General features: G+C 36.4%; 2 protein-coding genes across 4 annotated transcripts in view; one reads left to right on the top strand and one right to left on the bottom strand.

Moving 5' to 3' along the window:
- vps13a (vacuolar protein sorting 13 homolog A) overlaps positions 1 to 10997 on the top strand; it is a 422990-nt gene extending 411993 nt beyond the window's left edge. For all 3 annotated transcript variants that reach the window (XM_043712521.2, XM_043712545.2, XM_043712559.2), the window contains 3 exons: positions 1747 to 1870; positions 3959 to 4033; positions 7346 to 10997. In XM_043712521.2, coding sequence (XP_043568456.2) covers positions 1747 to 1870; positions 3959 to 4033; positions 7346 to 7408 — 262 coding nt within the window. In that variant the 3' untranslated portion in view covers positions 7409 to 10997. The remainder of the gene's footprint in view (positions 1 to 1746; positions 1871 to 3958; positions 4034 to 7345) is intronic.
- A 1275-nt stretch (positions 10998 to 12272) lies between these two features.
- The window catches only part of LOC122561122 (guanine nucleotide-binding protein subunit alpha-14), a 176350-nt gene continuing 169479 nt past the window's right edge, over positions 12273 to 19143 (bottom strand). The window contains exon 7 of the mRNA XM_043712573.2: positions 12273 to 15168. Within this exon, the coding sequence (XP_043568508.1) occupies positions 14978 to 15168 (191 nt within the window). The 3' untranslated portion in view covers positions 12273 to 14977. The remainder of the gene's footprint in view (positions 15169 to 19143) is intronic.

Here is a 19143-nt window from a genome sequence, read left to right as displayed (position 1 = left end):
AAGAATATTAGTGTTCATTGCATGCTCCCTCTCCAAGGACATACGAGCATGCATAAAGCCACATGAGAGAAGTGGCTGATTTGCTGTCTTTTTTATTTTCATATTTTTATATCCGGGGTAGAGACACAACCATAAGAGGACTCTCCTATTTGCTAACTTCCTGACATCCACCTAATTGGGTCCAACTGCCATTTAACGCCTCTTGCCCTTTTAATATCTAAGTATGTATGGTCCACCCTTTGAACAGTAATTACCTTGTTTCACAACCTCTCATGCTCAGGGATCCTTTCCCCCTTTCGTACTTTAATACCGCACCAAAAAGTTATATTCCAAAACCACATAATCCTTGAAATCAGACATTTTCATACCTAAATGCTAATCTAGGCAGGGTTGTTTGATGAGTGGCAATCTCTCAGAATATCATTACACTTTTTGCTTACATAGGAGAGTTCTCCAATTCTGACAGGATATTCTGATCAAGGCTTCTTCAGAAATGCAGAGCCATACTGTCATTTTGGCACAAGCTTTATGGTGCAGAATGGTTAGGGCAAGGAAAAGCACGTCCACTTTTCACAACAGTTGGTTGCTGAATTCTGTGATTTAATGGTCCAGCATCAGACATCCACTTTTCATTTCAGACACAATTTGAGAACTTCTATGGCTGAGTTAAAAATCACACAACACCAGGTTATAGTTCAACAGGTTTATTTGGAAGCATTAGCTTTCAGAGCGCTGCTCCTTCGTCAGGTGGTTGTGGAGTATGATTGTAAGACACAGAATTTATAGAAAAAGTTTACGGTTAACTGCAATTATACATTGAAAAATACCTTGATTGTTTGTTAAGTCTCTCATCTGTTAGAATGGCCATGTTAGTTTCACTTCTTTCATATCGCAAAACTTTTTTTAAAAATTACATTCTCAAGTGAACTTTAGCCCAGGTAATGTATTGGGTATTAGCACCCTTCTATGTTGTTGTCTGTGCCATAATGTTTAGACTGATTCTAATCTAAAAAATGAATTAACAGAATCTTACATGAATTCATGCAGTTTGTGAGCAAAGTACAATGTAACTCTGCAAGTACAAATTCATCCCACAAATTTACACGTGTGTGCGCGCACACGTGTTTTGTTGTGGGATGGTGGCTGAGTGTTTCAAGTACTTGAGCAAAATAGTCTAATTTCCTTTTTGTTCTAGGTATGTTCAGAAACGTTTGGCTAATTCTTCGCAACATCTGAGTACCTCATTAGTATACTGAAATAAACAAAAAAATTATTTAGAGACAGAGAAAATGAGATAAAGTTTGTGATTACTGTCTGTTGACCTGTTTAAAGCTTATACTTTCATCTGCAATTATGATCATTCGATTGCATGTAATATATTCTAGTAGTGTTAGAGAAGGGTTCTTTGTTCAATCATGAAACTTTGCCTCCAACAAAATAATGGAGAAATAGACATACACTATTGCACTGGGGAATGGTAAGTGGCTTCAGGTGAAATAATCACATTAACCAAAACTGTAATTATGATGGTGTATCTAATGGAGGAGAAGGTAAGTACAGTAATAAAAGGGCAGTGCAGCTTGTAATGCTTTTCTAGTGAAAGTGACCTGAGCATTCTTTTACTAAAGTATTTTGTTATACCATCTGAGGGGTAGGTGAAGTACTTTGTGACATTAACTTGGATGTTCTGAACAAGTCAGTAAAGTACCTTTTGTTAATCTTATTGCACTAAATATCATTTTCCAGTGGTATCTTGTTTGTAACACAAGGAACATTTGGGCAGCTGAACTGTGAATGGCAGTATAGCTTCGAGGAATTCACAAAAGAACCTTTTATTGTTGCTGGAAGGAGGTTACGTATTGAAGCCAAAGTAAGCAAATGTTTAGATTGCCCTGTTTAATTATCACATAACAAATGAGTAAGAATGAATGCATGTATTGACTTGGAAAAGATGTTTTGAAGTTTACTCATGATAGGTGCATGTAAATCAAAGCATTCCATTATCTTTATTAATATGACATCCGAAACTTAACGTAGTTGTGGACAGATGCTCCATTACAATTCATAACTGAACAGGACTAATTCCAAAATTAGTAGTGCAAATTATTCACTGCTTTTGAAATGCTATCACCTTGATCAATAGTACCTCATATACAGGGCCTAGGGATATTTTCACTAGATAGCTGTTGCAGATGGCAGAATTTGGAAATAAGACTCGAATGATGGCCATTGTTGATATTCTAAAAATAGATTTGCTTCAATATCTTTTAGGAAAGAAAACTGCTGCCCTTATTGGGTATAGCCTGCATGTGACTTGGGACCCATTGTGAAGTGATTGCCTCTTAACTAGCCTCTGAGTAATAAACCCAGCCAGCCAGTGACATTCTCATCTCATAAATACAAAAATCAGTTGTTGGATTATCTTTACTGCGCTAAAATCTTTGCCTCATCTCAGATACAAAAATATGGTGATCTGCAATTTGTATCAATCAAGCTGCTCACGCTTGACTATCTTTATTTATCCAAAAAAAAAGAACCATTACTCTTCACCATGGACATATCTCCTGATAGAATTCTGATTTTCTAAGATGGATTTTCAGATGTCTGTATGACAAAAACATTGTATCTTTCTGATATTTATACATGCAATTCCTTAGTATTCCTGGAATGGCTGAACAAATGAAATATTCAGAATATCTTCCATATGTCAATGCCAGAGAGAATGTCCAAGAGTTGTGGAGTTAAATATTTCTGACTAAACTAGTAGCAGCAAGTCACCATCAGGTCTCGCACAATCACATGAATTGGACCCTGATTTCAGGTCATCAGACAGGAAAGGATCTATCTTCTACCTTTCATGAATTAAAACTCATGCAAACCTTTGCTGTCCTTATCTTAACTCTTACCAAGTCGCATTCAACTATGACCCTTGTATTCACTAGCCTACATGTCTTGTGGTATGGCAGAACCTCAATTTAAAATTCTCATCCTCATTTTCACATTTCTTCATGGCTCATCCCTGCAACCTTCTGATAACCTCAGACTAGCTCTGTACACATCCTGATGAAACTTGCTTTTCTTGAAACTCCCTTCTCTGTCACATCACCAAAATTCCTTTGAGTGAAGTTAATTTTGTTTGATTACATTCCTAATAAGTGTTTAAGGTTATTTTTAAAGTCCCTATATAAATACAACTTGTAAAGTGAAAGACTAATATTTTAGCCGGGGTTGGTTAAAAGCTGCAAAACATGCTGATTGTGAACATGAATCCAGCAGATGGCAATATTATGTACTACTTTGTTTTCAAAGTGAAGCTGAGCTTCAAGAACCAGAAGTTTGATTTTTGCTAACTGCATACTGTGGTGCTCAGTGAACATCAATACAAGAGGCTGCCATTGAACAAAAAGAACAAAGTTTATTACCTGTGAAAGAAAATAACTTCACTGTACAAGAATTATACAACTAACTTGTCACTAAGGTTTCCATACCCTCACTTGCAGCAATTTTTTGATGTGAGTTTTCTTTTAAGCCACTCAGGACTTCTTCTGCAGCCTTGACATTTTGGAAACAGCTAAGCAACAGCATCTTTTAATTCTGACGAAACCTGCACACACTGCTTGACTTTTTGGGCAGTTCTGCCCTCTTCCATGGTATTGGACTCCTGCTGTGAGGCAACAGCAGGTGTTTTTTCTTCTCCAGTTGTTTCTAATGCGTACACTGTTTACTTCTAATTCCACTCCAACACTCTGAATTAAAAACACATTTCAACAAATTTCAGACACCTCCACCTGTCTCAAGAAAATCTGAAATAAAACCATATCTCCTCTTAACACAGAATATTGAAATGCAAGTCAAATTTAATGCTATACATGGTTCTTTTATTTTAGAATCCAAGTTTCAAAATAGCAATGCATCATGATTTATTTATCTTCAGCTAACATTTTCTGTTTTCTTAAAGGAACGTGTGAAATCTGTATTCCATGCAAAAGAATATGGAAAAATTGTGAATTTCAAAACTGAAGATGATGCACAGGTATTGAATTTTCTTGTTCAATATGGCTGTACCCTACTTTGATTATTAGGCATTTTCTCCACTTTGGATATGACTTTTTCCTGAGTTTATTTGTAACTGACTAGTTTTCTGTATTTTGCTCTGTATACCTTGATTGCAAGTGCCATTTAGTTCTTAATAATTCAAAGTTGGAAATAAAGAGATACAGACAGGTTAAATGAGTGGATAAAAATTCCACTGATGGATTATAGGGTACTTTGGAAGGAAGAGGAGTTAAATGTTATTTAAATGGACACAGCCTGCAGAAGATGGCTGCACATGGGGATTTTGTAGTTATGCATGTCCAAGTATAGCAAGATAAGGACAATATCCAGGTTTAGGCTGACAAGCGCCAGATAATTACTATCTCTAACAAGACTGAAGCAACTCACCTCGTCTCCAAAGTCTGTCCACTATCTACAAGATACAAGTCAGGAGTGTGATGGAATATTCCTCACTTGCTCCAACAACACTCAGCTTGATATCATTTAAGACAGAGCAGCCAACTTGATGGGAACTTCATCCACTCCCTTCAACATTCTTTCCCTCCACCACTAATAAACAGTGGCAGCGATGTACACCAAATACAAGATGTACTGCAGCAACTCAACAAGGCTCCTTACACACTTTTTGAATCCATGACCTCTACCATCTAGGACAAGGACAGCAGGTACATGAGAAGACCCCATTCTGCAACTTCCCCTCCAACCACATACTATCATTGCTGTTGGATCAACATCCTAACAGTACTATATAGGTGTATCTAACATCACAATATTTATACAAGCTAAGACAGTGCCAAAACATAATGACCTCATCTTGCCATTAAATATGAATGGAATTAAGTTGCATGAATGGTATTTACCATTTTTCAGCCCAAGACTCATTATTGTTTAAATCTCACTGTTTATACACAAATTGGTTGCTCCATTGAGCTATTGTAATGGTTTCACATATGAAATATTTCAGATATATCACAAAATGTAAGAAGCTACATTTATTCTGAGTAAATTTCACCTCATCGTCTGTGACCTAATTAAGCTGTTTAGAATTACAAGAGTTTTATTTGAGGATACATTGACTATAGTGGCAAGAGAATGAGTATTTTGTCGCCATGAATTTAATTAGTTTAGAAAAAGGATAGATTTTAAAAATGCAGGAGGTTAGGATATGGAATGTTCAGCCTGAAAGGAGAGTGATAACAGATTCAATTTTTCCTTTAAAAAGGGCATTGATAATACTTGCCATTGGCTGGAACTAATTGGATAGCTTTTACAAAAGGCTTTAGGGTCACAATATGCAGAATGTTAAAAATCACAACACATTATAGTTCGGAAGCAGTAGCTTTCAGAGCATTGCTCGTTCATCAGGTGGTTGTGGAGTATAAGATCATAAGACAAAGAATTTATAGCAAAAGTTTACAGTGTGATGTAACTGAAATTTTATATTGAAAAAGACCTGGATTGTTTAAGTCGCTCATCTTTTGGAATGGGCATGTTGGTTTCAGTTCTTTCATATGTAAATCCCTGAACTTAAAGTTACATTCTCAAGTGAACTTTAACAGTGGTGCCACATTGACCCAGATAATGCACTGAAGGAGTGAGGCTGTCTGTGCTCCAGACTGATTCTTATCTAAAGGGATGCACAGAATCTTACATGGATTCATGCAGATTTTGAGCAAAATACAATGTAATTTTCAAGTACAAATTCACCCCACAAACTTGCGTGCGTGGGGGAGAAATGTGTGTGGAGTCTAAAGGGGTATAAGTCTGTGCAAAGGTGCATGTGGGAACTTAGAAGAGAGCTTGTCTATGAGACAGGGTCTGTGCATGTAGTGCAGTAGGGTCACCTGTAGTGTGATATGAACCCAAGGTTGAGGCCATCCCCATGTGTACTGAACTTGGCTGTCAGCCACTTTGTGTTGTCACTTGACCCAAAGTCTGTCTTGGAAGATGGTCACCCGAAGGTCTGAGGTAGAATGTTCCGGACTGCTTAAGTGTTCTCCGAGTAGGAGGAAACTCTCCTGTTTGTTAATTGTTGTGCAGTGTCCATTCATCCGTTGCTGTAGCCTCTGCTCGGTCTCAATATATACAATGCCTCAGGGCATCTTTGCCTGCAGCGTATTAGATAGACAATACTGCTAAGTCAAATGAGTACCTGTCACAATCATGGTGGGAGATGAATATGCAGAAGGGATTTCTTCATCCATGAGTCTGATTTACATTTTCATTCTGCCTAGGCAAATGATGTTATGCATCTGGGTTACCCCAGCAAATAGGTGAAATTAGGTACTTGTGGTTAATAGTGTGTTCATGGTATATTGAGGCTGTAACACAATGGTAATACTGTTTAAATGCTCATGTAATTAAGTGAACACATTCCTGCATTTCAAGTTTAAATTACTTATCATTAAAGAACTTTTAGAGGTATTGCATAAAGAGAATGACCCAGGGCTCTTCACATAGAGCTGGATCAAATATCTCCTAAAAGGGGTAGATATTTATGGAATCTGTAAGAGTTGGAAAAGTGCTGTTAAGACTGCTGTCAGATCAACTGCGATCTTATTGAAAGGCAAGGCAGGCTAGAAAGAACCTTTTGCCCAAAACGGTGATTTTACTGCTCCTTGGATGCTGCCTGAACTGCTGTGCTCTTCCTGCACCATTAATCCAGAATCTAGTTTCCACCTAGAAAGAACTTTCAGCCTGTTCCACCATAGCAGATCTATGGACCAAAGTATTAACTTTCTAATAATCCTGCACCGATTCCCATTTTGGAAGAGTTTCAAATATTTTCCATCATTTGTGTATAAAAGTGCTTCCCAAAATCTCTCCTGAATGATCTAACCCTAATTCTCAGAGTGGAGGGCACAGTTTCAGGCTCCCAAACAGTGCAAATAGCTTAGCTTTGTCTTTTCCTATGAATATCTTTAAGACTTGGATCAGATCACCTCTTAACCTTCTCAAGAAAACAGGTCTAATCTCTCCTCAAACATAAACCCTGAAGTCTAGGTATCATTCTTGTAAACTTACATTGTAATCCCTACAAGGCCAATATATTTTTGAGGTGTAATGCCAGTATCTGCTGACAGTACTCAAAAGGAGGAAATGCCGGTGGTTAGGGCCTTGGCTGCTGTCGACATGACAATCAATTCAGAGTGTGCATTAAACTATAATTGAGGAGCATGGTGGAATTGAGAAGATCAGAGATAGAGTTGATGCTTAAATAACAAAATGTATCATTTTAAAAAAACTTAAATAATACTAAGTGTAAATATCTCAACACTTTTGTTCCCAGTGGATTCTGACAAAATTGCAAGAAGTGCGAGAAAGAGGAGTACGTGATCATCCAAAGACATGAATGATACAGGAAGTATTATGAATTTTGTAAAACAATCATGAAAAATAGCTAGATTTTCAACTATTACTAAATGAGTTAAATTCACACAAACAGTGTTGTACACAAATATTTAGAATTAGCTAAAGTATTGGATGTCCAAGTTTAATAATTAAGAAATTGGACATTGTTTTGCATCCATACAGCTATTGTATTTAATGGCTGAATTATCTGTCCTGAATTTTCAGATGTTAGACTGTCGCATAGAGTAGAAAGCTCACTTCCATAGGCCTTCGTGTTTAATCTATTCACATGACTCAAAGGTTGGTCCAAAGGAAAGCACTACACTACCAAGTGCCACACAATACATTCAACAACACAGATGTGCCAATGACTTTCTTCACTGCAGTGCTTTGAAAGTTACTTTTGTGTCACTGGTCAGTTTGAAATATCCAGATATTTGACACATTAAAAACTCAATGATCCATTAGTGTATTTTAGTACAAGATGACACCACCTGGAGTTTAATTATTTCCAGTCAACACTAAACAAATAGTAGAGTGTTAGCTTGGCTGTTAATCAAATACCCAAGATCCTCCAGTTATATTCCATTACATTCAGAAGATTCACATTCTTGTAAATATTTAATCATGCTCATCAGCACATGAAATTGTTACTTATGTACTCAGACCATTAAGAGGATAGATGCTGGAGTATTAATATTCAATCCACTTTCTTGCAAACATAATGCACTGAAATTTAAACAACTATGGAGTCTCCACAGATCCAGACAAATCTTTGCTTAATACAAGGTCGTTTTTAATCATGACAAATTTGAACACAGGGCTTAATTTTCAAATTTTTAGTATGACAAAACTGCTAGATATTTCAGACTTCATGCTCCAAATCATATGCATTTTCTACTTTGTTCGATACTAGTATATTCCTGAAGTACATGTGTTGCTGAATCTATTTACATATACCACTCAATACAATTAATGTATGAATGTAATCACCCCATAGAATAACTATAAATAATTTCTAATCAGTGATGAATCTTTTGTTTGTAATTGATCATGCTCATGGCTAACTGTTTTTAAGTTCCTGCCTTTGATATTATAATGTTAATATGCAATTTTCTACAAAACTTCCAATTATGTCAATGCACTGTATAATCCAAAATGTTTACCATGTTTGCAGAGAACTTATAGTATGCATTTTAATGTTATGTGTAATTGTTAAACGTTATGCAGCAACTATGCCATGTTACCTCCAAAAGAAATGCTGACCTTGAAAATGGTAGCATTTGGGAAGGGATGGGGGAGTCATGGGAGTAAATTTTACAGTCTGTACCAATTTTAAAAACCTGTATGTTTCCAAATTCATGGTGTTATTTTGAGTGATATTTTTCTTTTAAAAAATTCTTAAGCACTAACAAGTAAAAGCATAATACCATTCGAAATTGCAGTATGCCCCTTCATAAACTTCACCTGGATACAGCTGTTTAAAAAACAAAATGGAGATTAATCTTATGGAAGCATGATAGAAGGCAGTGATATTGTTCCAAGGAAAAGATCTTATTCAAATTTTGTTTGAAAATACAGAAATATACTCGGGTAGCAGAAATTAATTTTTTTTTAATGTGAATTGTGTTATCTAAGAGGCTCAAAAAATCCACTGTACATATTAAATGCAAGGTAGCTATAAATGGATATAATACCTGAATGTAATGTCTTGAAAGTTGACAGTTCTGCTCATAGTTTAAATGGAGTTTTGGATTGTCGCTAATGATGAAACAATAGTAACATAAAAAGCTACTTTTTAAATACAGCCTAATTTATAAGTTCTAAGTTCTATGACGAAGGCTGGAGTTTACAGTTCTTGACACAACCCTTGACTGTAAAATTTGGGCCTGGGAGGACACTCACTCTAAGCCTCAAATTGGTCCACAAAGATTTGACTGGCTCTGGTATTCGGATTGCTCTTCACATTTAGTACCACTTCTAGAGATTGGCAGGTCCAGCTACAGCAAACCCGACCTAACATTTTCAAAAAGGAAATTATATGGTTAAAAGTATGGAATAAAGACAAAATAACATCTACATTTTTTTAAAAAGTCATAAATTCAAGAAGTTTAGAATCTGACTCCTTGAACATTTAAAAGTGAATTTTCAGCACATGTAAAAAGGGCAGTACATACTCAGTTATTTAAAACTGGGTTTTTCTTTGAGTAATAATAACCAAAAGTGTGTAAAAGGTTGAAGTTCTGTGATAATTTGCTGATTAAAAAGTGGAATAATGCATCATTCTCACAACAGCAACTTCAGGATTTCTATGTTTAACTACATGTTGAAAATGGCAGAAGTTGCTATGAGTTTTACAGTGACACTGTTAAACAGCAGCAGTTTCACGATGATCATAACTACACATTCCAGACCAATTATTGAGATCTTGGGTCCATTGCCTAGAAAATTGACATTTCCTGATATGGTTGAAAGGTAGATGCATGCACATGCAACCAACTGTTCAGCAATGGGAGAGAGTATAATATCCACTTCATGTGTATTAGCAGAGAATCGATGATAGAAGAATAATTTAATTGTATCTTCTGCTTGGAATGCTATTTTAACTTTATGAATTCTCTGACCCTCATACTCATTCAAAAAAATCTCATTTTTGCTCACGAGTCTAATGTCTTGCATATCACAGTTGATAATATGCAAGTTCATAGTCATTCACATTTTCTTCAGCATAGCTATTCTGTAGTGTCTTAAACCAACCTCATCTTTTGGACCATTTGTGGGAACCTGCCTTCCAAAGTTTGATTCATTCAGCCATGAGCAAAAGTAAATTATTTAAGATGCCCATATACTTATGGGATACTTACAAATGGGTTTATTTCAATAGTTAATTGAAACAGCTAAAATATGCATTAGGTCAAGGGTAAAGTCAAAATTGGAAACAAAATTCATATTCCTCTGAAATGAAACAATACAGAAGTCTTTTGTTAGATAATTAGATCTGATGGAGGTTTTCAATATCTTCACTTGTTCATTTTTGACAGATTTATTTTATTGAATGTTGGCTAGTTAAAATAGCTAATTGAAAAGATCTATTACAAGTGAAAAAAAACTTTAACAAAAAACTGAACTCTAGCTTGTTTGATACAAAGCTATTCTAGGTATCTATTTGGCCAAGGTTTGCTTCTTTGGAATTCTGTAACCAGGAAGAGGAACAGATAACTCAGTATTATACATGAGCTGAAGCATAAGTGCCAATGTTATCTCTACTCAGCCTTGTATTTGAGTAATTGGGTAAACCTAAAATATTTGCACCATGAAATGCCTGTTATTGGAAATTGTAACAAGGCATAACCTTAACGGTACTTTACTTTTATAGAGACTAACCTTACAGACTGATCATTATTTTACTAAAATTTATCATGGACATGTAATTTCTAACAATGTGAAATTGTGAAGTAATATTTTGTTTTCAGTGCTGCTTTTGTTTGAGCTTTTCTTTAGCTTTGCACACAGTACCATTGCACCAATGGTAAGTTGATTTTTTAAAAATGTATGGATGCAGATTGTTGAATAAAAGTGTACTGCCCTCTCGTCTATTATTCTTCGATATTCAAGAAAAACTGGAATGAATTTAAACTCCATACAGTTAAGGGGAAAAAAAATCATCCACACAAAGTAGAAAGGGTACTGTAACAGTGAGTCAATGCCACTTACCCAAACAGTCTGAGAAGGACATGGTCTCGTTACTATAGTCTTCATGCAGGAGAGAATTGTAAACATTGCATCATTCAAAGTATTTTACATAATACATTATTCAATTATTTTTCCCCATGGTTGTGACTTGGTACCAACTCAGTAGAATATTTGTTTTAGTTTAAGACTATGCAAAGGAAACTTGGAATTTTAAATTGTCCCTAGATATGAATAACCAGGACCCTGAGAGAATGTCCGAATAGATGCATTGAAGCTTTTCTGGTTGGATAAGGATTTGATGCCATTAGGAACCTGCATGGTCAACAGGAATTAAGCCAAGATTGAAACAAGGGTACCATGGCATTTTTACATTTAACTTCATAAGAATAGACCTTTATATTAAAAAAAAAACCCATTCAGCCAAAACAAAGAGATAGTCTCAACAGCAGTAAAACCCATATGTGGACTCACCATCCCAGTTTATGAATTTCCATCACATTTTAATAGATATCATTCATTCAGCACTCATTTGGGTACTACAGTCTCAGAAGCCTATTCTGATGCTATTAATTGATCAAGGATTTACCGATCCTTGATCCTCATTATAAAAGATTAAGTCACCAGTCACCTTACAGAAAGATCCCAAGGCTGCAGTGCTCTTTAAAAAAAAATACTCCTGTAATCTGTGTTATAACAACTTGGCCAGATAAAAGTACAGGACAGGTTTAGTAACCAAATAGCAAACCCTTTCAGTCAACCACAGAATTACAATATTGGACTTTAGCCTTTATTATTTCCAAGTACTGGAGACTTGCCAGTTCTTTCTCACTGGTGTAATATGAATTCCAGTTCACTTTGGTTCCAAAACTCAAAGCTTTACATTGGACAAGATTCAATGTAATGCTGTAGAAATATACTTGTACACTTATGTTTGAAAGTAACTATTCTCCCTAAAGTTACTTATACTGAGTGTGCACATTTATTCACGTTTTAATCGAACAATGACTGCACTATTTAACAAAAAAAAGGAAATCCTTTGCTTCAAATGGTATTCACAAAATACAAACTGTAAATTAACAGTGAGTTCATTTCATTGTAATCCAAATAATTAATAGGACAATTGATGGCTTAGTGTAGACTTTACAGGTTGGGGTAAATTGGATAACTGAAACTGAAGAATGAAGTTTGTGTTTAATTTCAGTTTAAAACAGCAGCATTACCAGTTATGAAACATCTTTAACTTCAAAGTACAGATCAGTTAATTAATGACCAAAATACAATACAATAGAAAAATCCTAACAATCTTTGATGTCAGATTTTAACAGTTGCAATTTATAGGCTTTTAAATTCGAAGGGTGAAATATACATATTAAGCTAATTTTAAACAATAAAACAAAATGAGTGTGATATAGCTGAAACAAGGATATTAAAAGTGCATTTAAGATTTCATCCTTCTGCTATCTATTTTAGCACCTTCTGAAAACATGGTATTTGGCCATTATTATTGGCAGCAGCATTCTGCCTGGCACCTATTGCTCAACTTTTAAAATTGTAGTACGTACAGATAGGCTTCAATTTATAGCTCCTGAAATAAAATTATTTATCCAAATTAAATAATTGATTCCCAGATTGAAAATTTGCAAATTTAGTTTCTCAAGATTAGAAATTCCTGCTTCAGTCAAGTGGCTTTCTCCAAATGCAAGGGCCTTTTGGCTGTCACAGTGTGCATAACTTAATATGATGAATTGATACCAAATTACCTGCTCAAGTACACACTGCAAATTAATTTAAATCAAATCCTAGTGAAGGTATTGTTAATTCCTTTCACAAATTTGAAAAGATGCATAATTTATGAACACCAAAGGAGGACATATTATATAATCATTCTTCACACAAGTTAAACTCAACAATAATGTGCAGAAACACATTTGTCCGTATATCCATTTTCCCAAATCCCACTTGTCTATGTTGCCCGTCTCTACTAATATTTAGAATGGTGTCCTCTATATGGAGTTTTAATTTGGTTTCTTTAAAATGTCTATAAAATTGAAGAATTCAAGAAAAAATAAGAAAACACAACCTTTACTGCTTTAAACTAGTGATTCAGACTATGTTGCTCCCCGCAAGGATTAGGAGAAAGTGAGCACTGCAGGTGCTGGAGATCAGAGGCGAGAGTGTGGTGCTGGAAAAGCACAGCAGGTCAGGCAACATCCGAGAAGCAGGAGAATCGAAGTTTCAGGCATAAGCCCTTGATTGGGATTCCTGATGCTTCCTGACCTGCTATGTTTTTCCACCACCACACACTCTAACCCCACAAGGATTATGCAGCTGGCATCCAATTCTTAGGAATGTAACATTACAGAAAGCACTAATGACAAAAGTGGCTAACATTGCAGACTGACTTCACTCAGATGCATCACTCCTGTCATATTCAGAAGGGATATCACAGCAAAAGCAAGCCTTTATATAAATGATGTTCAAATTCAAGGCACGGTATTTTAACATTCAAAGACAATTACCTATTGCATAATGTGTAAAAACTCAAAGGTAAGAGTATTGGTCTTTAAAAATTCTTATAATCTTTAACTGTTCATAAAATATATCAGTGAGAAAAGCTTTAAAATCAAAATGCAATTATATAGCAGAATTGTGCATTACAAATTATATCTCAACTTCAAAACAAGTGATTACTTACCTAACTCTCCAAAATGTCGAAACACCTGTACAGTCTTTTACAATTATTGATACTACATTATTCCAACAAATAATATCCCTTTTTGACCAAGATAAATAATTTTCAAAGCTAGAAAAGATGCAATATATATAGAATACATATTTACAGTTGTCTGTAAGCATTTAAACATGATGTACCTAGGTATAATTTCGATGGTAATAATAATAGAATAAATAAAATCCTGTGGAGTGGATCCACCTATCCTTTGCAAGTCTATGAAAGCACAAACATCGAAGCAGACTGGAATTTTTCTACAATTTAAACTTGTAAGCATTTCATTGTTCACAAATGGAATGAGCAACTTATGTTTTAATAGCTTGAATAAAAACATTTTACACTAGCCCAACAAGAATCATTCTGGAATCTGTTGTGCTAATACTTAAAATTCCTTTCCTGTTTTTATTATATTTTGCAACTCATTCAATATTCATAATATGTTTATTCTACATTGCTGTCATTAAAAGCAATAATTAATGTCAGTATTTTAACTATTGAAAACATCTGTAGTTAATCTATGCTACGATTCTAAATGGATCAAATCAGAATAAATCTCAAAGGAAATCAAAGTATTTGTTTTGTACACCGTTTACTCTCAATTAAAATTCCTCTGCATGTTAAATGCAACCCATCCAGTAGTCATCATGGGAATCAAAAAGTTATTTTGTACCCTTTATTATCGATAATGTTTGCATTCAGTAAACCTCTGGATTCTTGGAATGCCACATATACTTTTGACACAGAGATATGTAAAACTAGATTTGGGAGCAGTTACTATTACAAAAGTTGTAAAACAACCACCTTTGGAAAACATTTAGGTCCATTTCAACATGACCCAATTCCCAGCAATTTTTATTATAAAAACACCTCAGTTAAAGCTTTAAACATCTGTGCAAATCCTTTTTCAGAAATGTGTAGAAAACCGCAGCTTTTTTTTTGCAAATAGAAAAACTGTGAATGAAAAATTCTGAATAGAACACAGAAGTGATGTATCTGCAGTGTCAATACCAAGCTCGCTTTAAAACTGGACACAAATTCCTAAGTGTAGCTTACAGATAAAGTACAACAGAGTTGTCAAGTAAAAGCAGACAGCTTGACAAAAAGTATCGAGTGATGTGAAGCTGGTTCTTGCTGCTGGTCTGTCCTTTATACCAGGTTAAATTCCTTCAGGTTTAGCTGTAAGATAGTGTCCTTGACAGCAGCAAAGACAAACCGTATATTCTCGGTGTCTGTGGCACATGTGAAGTGAGAGTAGATGACCTTTTCTTTATCTGGATTCTGATTTTGATAAGTTTTCAAGATGAAATCACAAGCAGCTGTGGGATCTTGTTGAGGACCTTAGAAGCATCAGATTTACATCAGTCACAATATGATATATTATTAAAGCATCATTAAATCAAACAATAAGCACAAATTACAATCAGTTCCTCAAACACAGATCTGGGCAACCTGCCTCAATACAGTTTAAAAATGAAAAGAAATAACATTCAACAACACAAAAGACAAATCATGCCAAACCAACCTAGAGCAATAATTAGCAAACCTAAGAACGCTGAATTGTCTTCAATTAAACATTGTAGAAAACCAAGTCAGAACAGGCTATAATCAAACTATATACCAAATATCAGATCTCACAGCAACAACATTTGTTCCAGTCTAATTAATCAAGGCACAATGTGGCTGGAGAAGTAGTAATGAGAAGCAAAGAAATGGCAGAGAAACTTAATTGGCATTTTTCATCAGTCTTCACAGTGGAAGATACCAGTAGCATACCAGAACTTCACATAGGTCAGGGCAGGGGTGGGTACAGTGGCATCACTAAAGAGATGCCAAGGAAGCTGAAAATTCTGATGGTGGATAAATCACCTGGATCGAATGGACTACATCAAGGGTGTTGAAGGTGATAGCTGAGGAGATTGTGGAAGCATTGGCGATCTTTCAGGAATCACTGGAGTCAGGGAGGGTCTCAGAGGCCTGGAAAATGGCTAACATTTAAGGAGAGACAGAGGCAAAAGATGGCATATTACAGGCTGTTTGCCTGAACTCTGGTCCAACCGTAGTGTCACTACCCTTAGACCAAGATACCCAGTTCAAGTTCTCCTTGCTCCAGCCAGAAATGTGTAACAGCATCTCTGAACTGATTGATTAGAAAAATAGGTTAAATGTTTTAAAAATCCTGATCTCAGTCTTTGGGAAGATTTTAGCATCCATTATCAAGGATGAGATTGCAGAGTACTTGGAAATGCATGGTAATAACAGGGCTTAGTAACCAAGGCCTCACCAAGGGAAGGTCACCTCTGACACGTCTGTTAGAATTCTTTGAGGAGATAATAAGTTACACAAACGAGAGCCAATGAATGTAATCAATTTGGATTTCCATAAGGTCTTTGACAAGGTACCACTACAGAAGGCTGCTAAATAGGAGCACATAAGGAGCAAGGTACAGGCAAGAAGAGAGCATTGGCTGACTGGCAGAAGGCAGAGAGGATAAAAGGAGTCTTTTGCAAGATGGCAGCCAGTGATCAGTGGAGTTCCGCAGGGGGCAGTGTTAGGACCACAATAATCACCTTATACATTAATGACCTGGATAAAGGAACTGAAGGCATTGTTGCTAAGTTTGCAGATGACACAAAGATATGTGGAGGGACAGGTAGTGTTGATGAGATAGAGGCTGTAGGAGGATTTGGACAGGTTAGGAGAGTGGGGGTGGGACACCAAAGTAGTGGCAGATGGAATACAATGTGGGAACGGTGAGGTTATGCAAGTTGGGAAGAAGAATATAGGCATAGACTTTTCTGTATGAGGAAAGATTTCAGAAATCTGAAACACAAAAGGAACTTGGGAGTCTTAGTTCAGATTTCACTAAGTTAACATGCAGGTTCAGTTAACAGTTAGGATGGTAAATGCATTAGGAGGGCTAGAATATATGAGATCAGGAATGCCCTGCCGAGACTGTATAAAGCTCTGGTCAAATCACGTTTGGAAAATTGTGAACAATTTTAGGACCTATATTGAGGGAGGTTGTGCTGGCCTTGGAGGTTTACAAGAATGATCTTGGGCATGAGGGGCTTGTCACGTGAGGAACGCTTGAGAACTCTGGATCTGCACTCTTGATTAGAAGGATAAGAAAAGTCCTCATTGACATTTTCAGAATACTAAGAGGCCTGGGATAGAGTGGACATTGCGAAGATGTTTCCACTAGTGAGAGACTAGGACCCAAGGGCATAGCCTCGGAGTGAAGGCTTAATTTTTTAAAATGGGAGGTAAGGAATTTCTTCAGCCTGAGGGTGGTGAATCTGTGGAACTCTCAGCTTTGAAAGCCTTATGTGGCGAAGTCATTGATTATTTTTAAGACAGATAGCGTCTTGATTAGTAAGGGGGAATCAAAGGTTACAGAGAGAAGACAGGAGAATGGGATTGAGAAACATATCAGTCACGATCAAATGGCAGAACAGACTGGCTTAATTAGGCTGAATAGCCTAATTCTACTCCTAAATTTTATGTCCACAAGTTTGCATGAGGTGGGGGGGTTGGTTTGGAAACAGTGAACCAAGAATAATTAAACTGGGAGAGTACAGCAAGGCGACACTGGTTCAAAACAAAAGACAAACTTCCAACAAATTTAAGATTGTTCTATATGGCTAACAGGTCGACTTAACTTTCAAATTATTGGGGGCAATGCTAGATTCATGGTGTTGTCAATATGAGGATGAGCATGCCCGCCTGAAGTATTTGGTAGGATTTCTGAGAGTAAAAAGATGCTTGCCAAGGTCAATCAGCAGCCAGAAGATTTTGTTCCAAAGCGGACAGAATAACACTAATGATTTTATTGGATGAGTTGTTGACTCGAGATTTCCTGCCCTGGTATTTCCTCCCAGTTTTGACAAACATTTGCTTTTAAAAGTGGTGGCATTATTTGTCTGGCTGTGTCAGGTGAAGCAATCAAGGTCCATTTCAAAACTCCTACAGTGCCTAGTGTGTCCTTAGAATAATTTCATTGTCCACCATAAAATCAAGTCCCAGACTTAAGCTCTCCATTGAGAGCTTGCTTTGGAGAGTGAGTGCCAAGCATTCTGGCTACATGACCAGCTGAACTCAGTTACGATTGTCTCAATTTGTTCTGCCAGTTCAGGTGAGTACCTCAGTGTATGGTATTTCATTTTGCCATTTGAGGCAGCTCAAGTGAAAGTGATTAAGTGGCTGTGATCCATTCAATAATCATGGCAATTCTCTTGTAGCTGTATGTCTGTGAATACCGTATCAGTTATCCTTTTATCTATTCAGAAATCACACTGACTCTGGCAACAGGTCCCGGTCAAGGTGTGCATGAAGTGGTTGAGAATATCCCGAAGATTTCTCTGATGAAAAGGGGTGAGATTCCTGCATTTTGACCCAAAATTGAGAGTTCCATTTTTCTGACAGAGAGAGAGAGAGAATGTATTTCTATATTCTGCATTCTTGTGGGATGTTTGCTTACTCCCACAAGAGATTGAAAGAGTCCACTTGACTGCTTAACCAGGAACTGACTGCCAACCTTATGCACATCAGCTAAGATAACATCAGATTCTGACACTTCGCTGCTGAACAGAAACTTGAATATAACCAGCATTTCTACTAATACGGGAAGGTCATCAAGATAGTACTTATTGACAAACTTTGGTGGTGTGTTTGCTTCTTCATTGATGGATGAGAGCTGTTTGAGAAAGTGGTTAAAGTAGTTTGCTCATCTTTTTTCGAATTTGAACTTTATGAGCAGTATTGACCTGCAGTACTGAGGGGAAACCTGCCGACAGGGGCCCAGTGAGAGATTTCAGAGCATCACAGAATCTCTTTTAGCTTTTGTGGTTCTCATATGACTGAAATTAGTCTGCTTTCTGATTCTGCCAAGTGTTTTGCATCACTCTAAACAGTAGTATGGATGTTTTGTTAAGCATTGTGCCTGGATAGTGATGACTACTCATTGAGCAAGCCCTGAAGAGGAAATGATTTCCTCCTAAGATTTTTGAATCAACTCATTGTTTCATTAAATCAAGCGTTTACAATTGAGAGGTAGAGCCACGAGCCTTTACTGGAATGGGTACATAATATCTCTGAAGATATGCAGGATATTTCTAACTCATCGCTTAAGGACTTGTGACATATAGATGATAGAAGAAAATGACTAAGTGCATAAACTGGATAATAGCAAAGGAGAGTTACTTGTCAACAATCACATTCTCTCCTCCTAACCTAACTTGCACAAATCCAAGATACGTCCAGAAGGCTGGAGATAGAACCAGGTGATTGAATGACCAAGATGTGTTCTGTGTCTT

The sequence above is a fragment of the Chiloscyllium plagiosum genome, unplaced genomic scaffold (assembly GCF_037043375.1).
Source record: "Chiloscyllium plagiosum isolate Xiang-an unplaced genomic scaffold, Cpla_swu_hap1 HiC_scaffold_2, whole genome shotgun sequence".
Classification (NCBI taxonomy): domain Eukaryota; kingdom Metazoa; phylum Chordata; class Chondrichthyes; order Orectolobiformes; family Hemiscylliidae; genus Chiloscyllium; species Chiloscyllium plagiosum.
The sequence above is the reverse complement of the archived record's forward strand: the minus strand, read 5'-3'. Positions and strand labels throughout refer to the sequence as shown.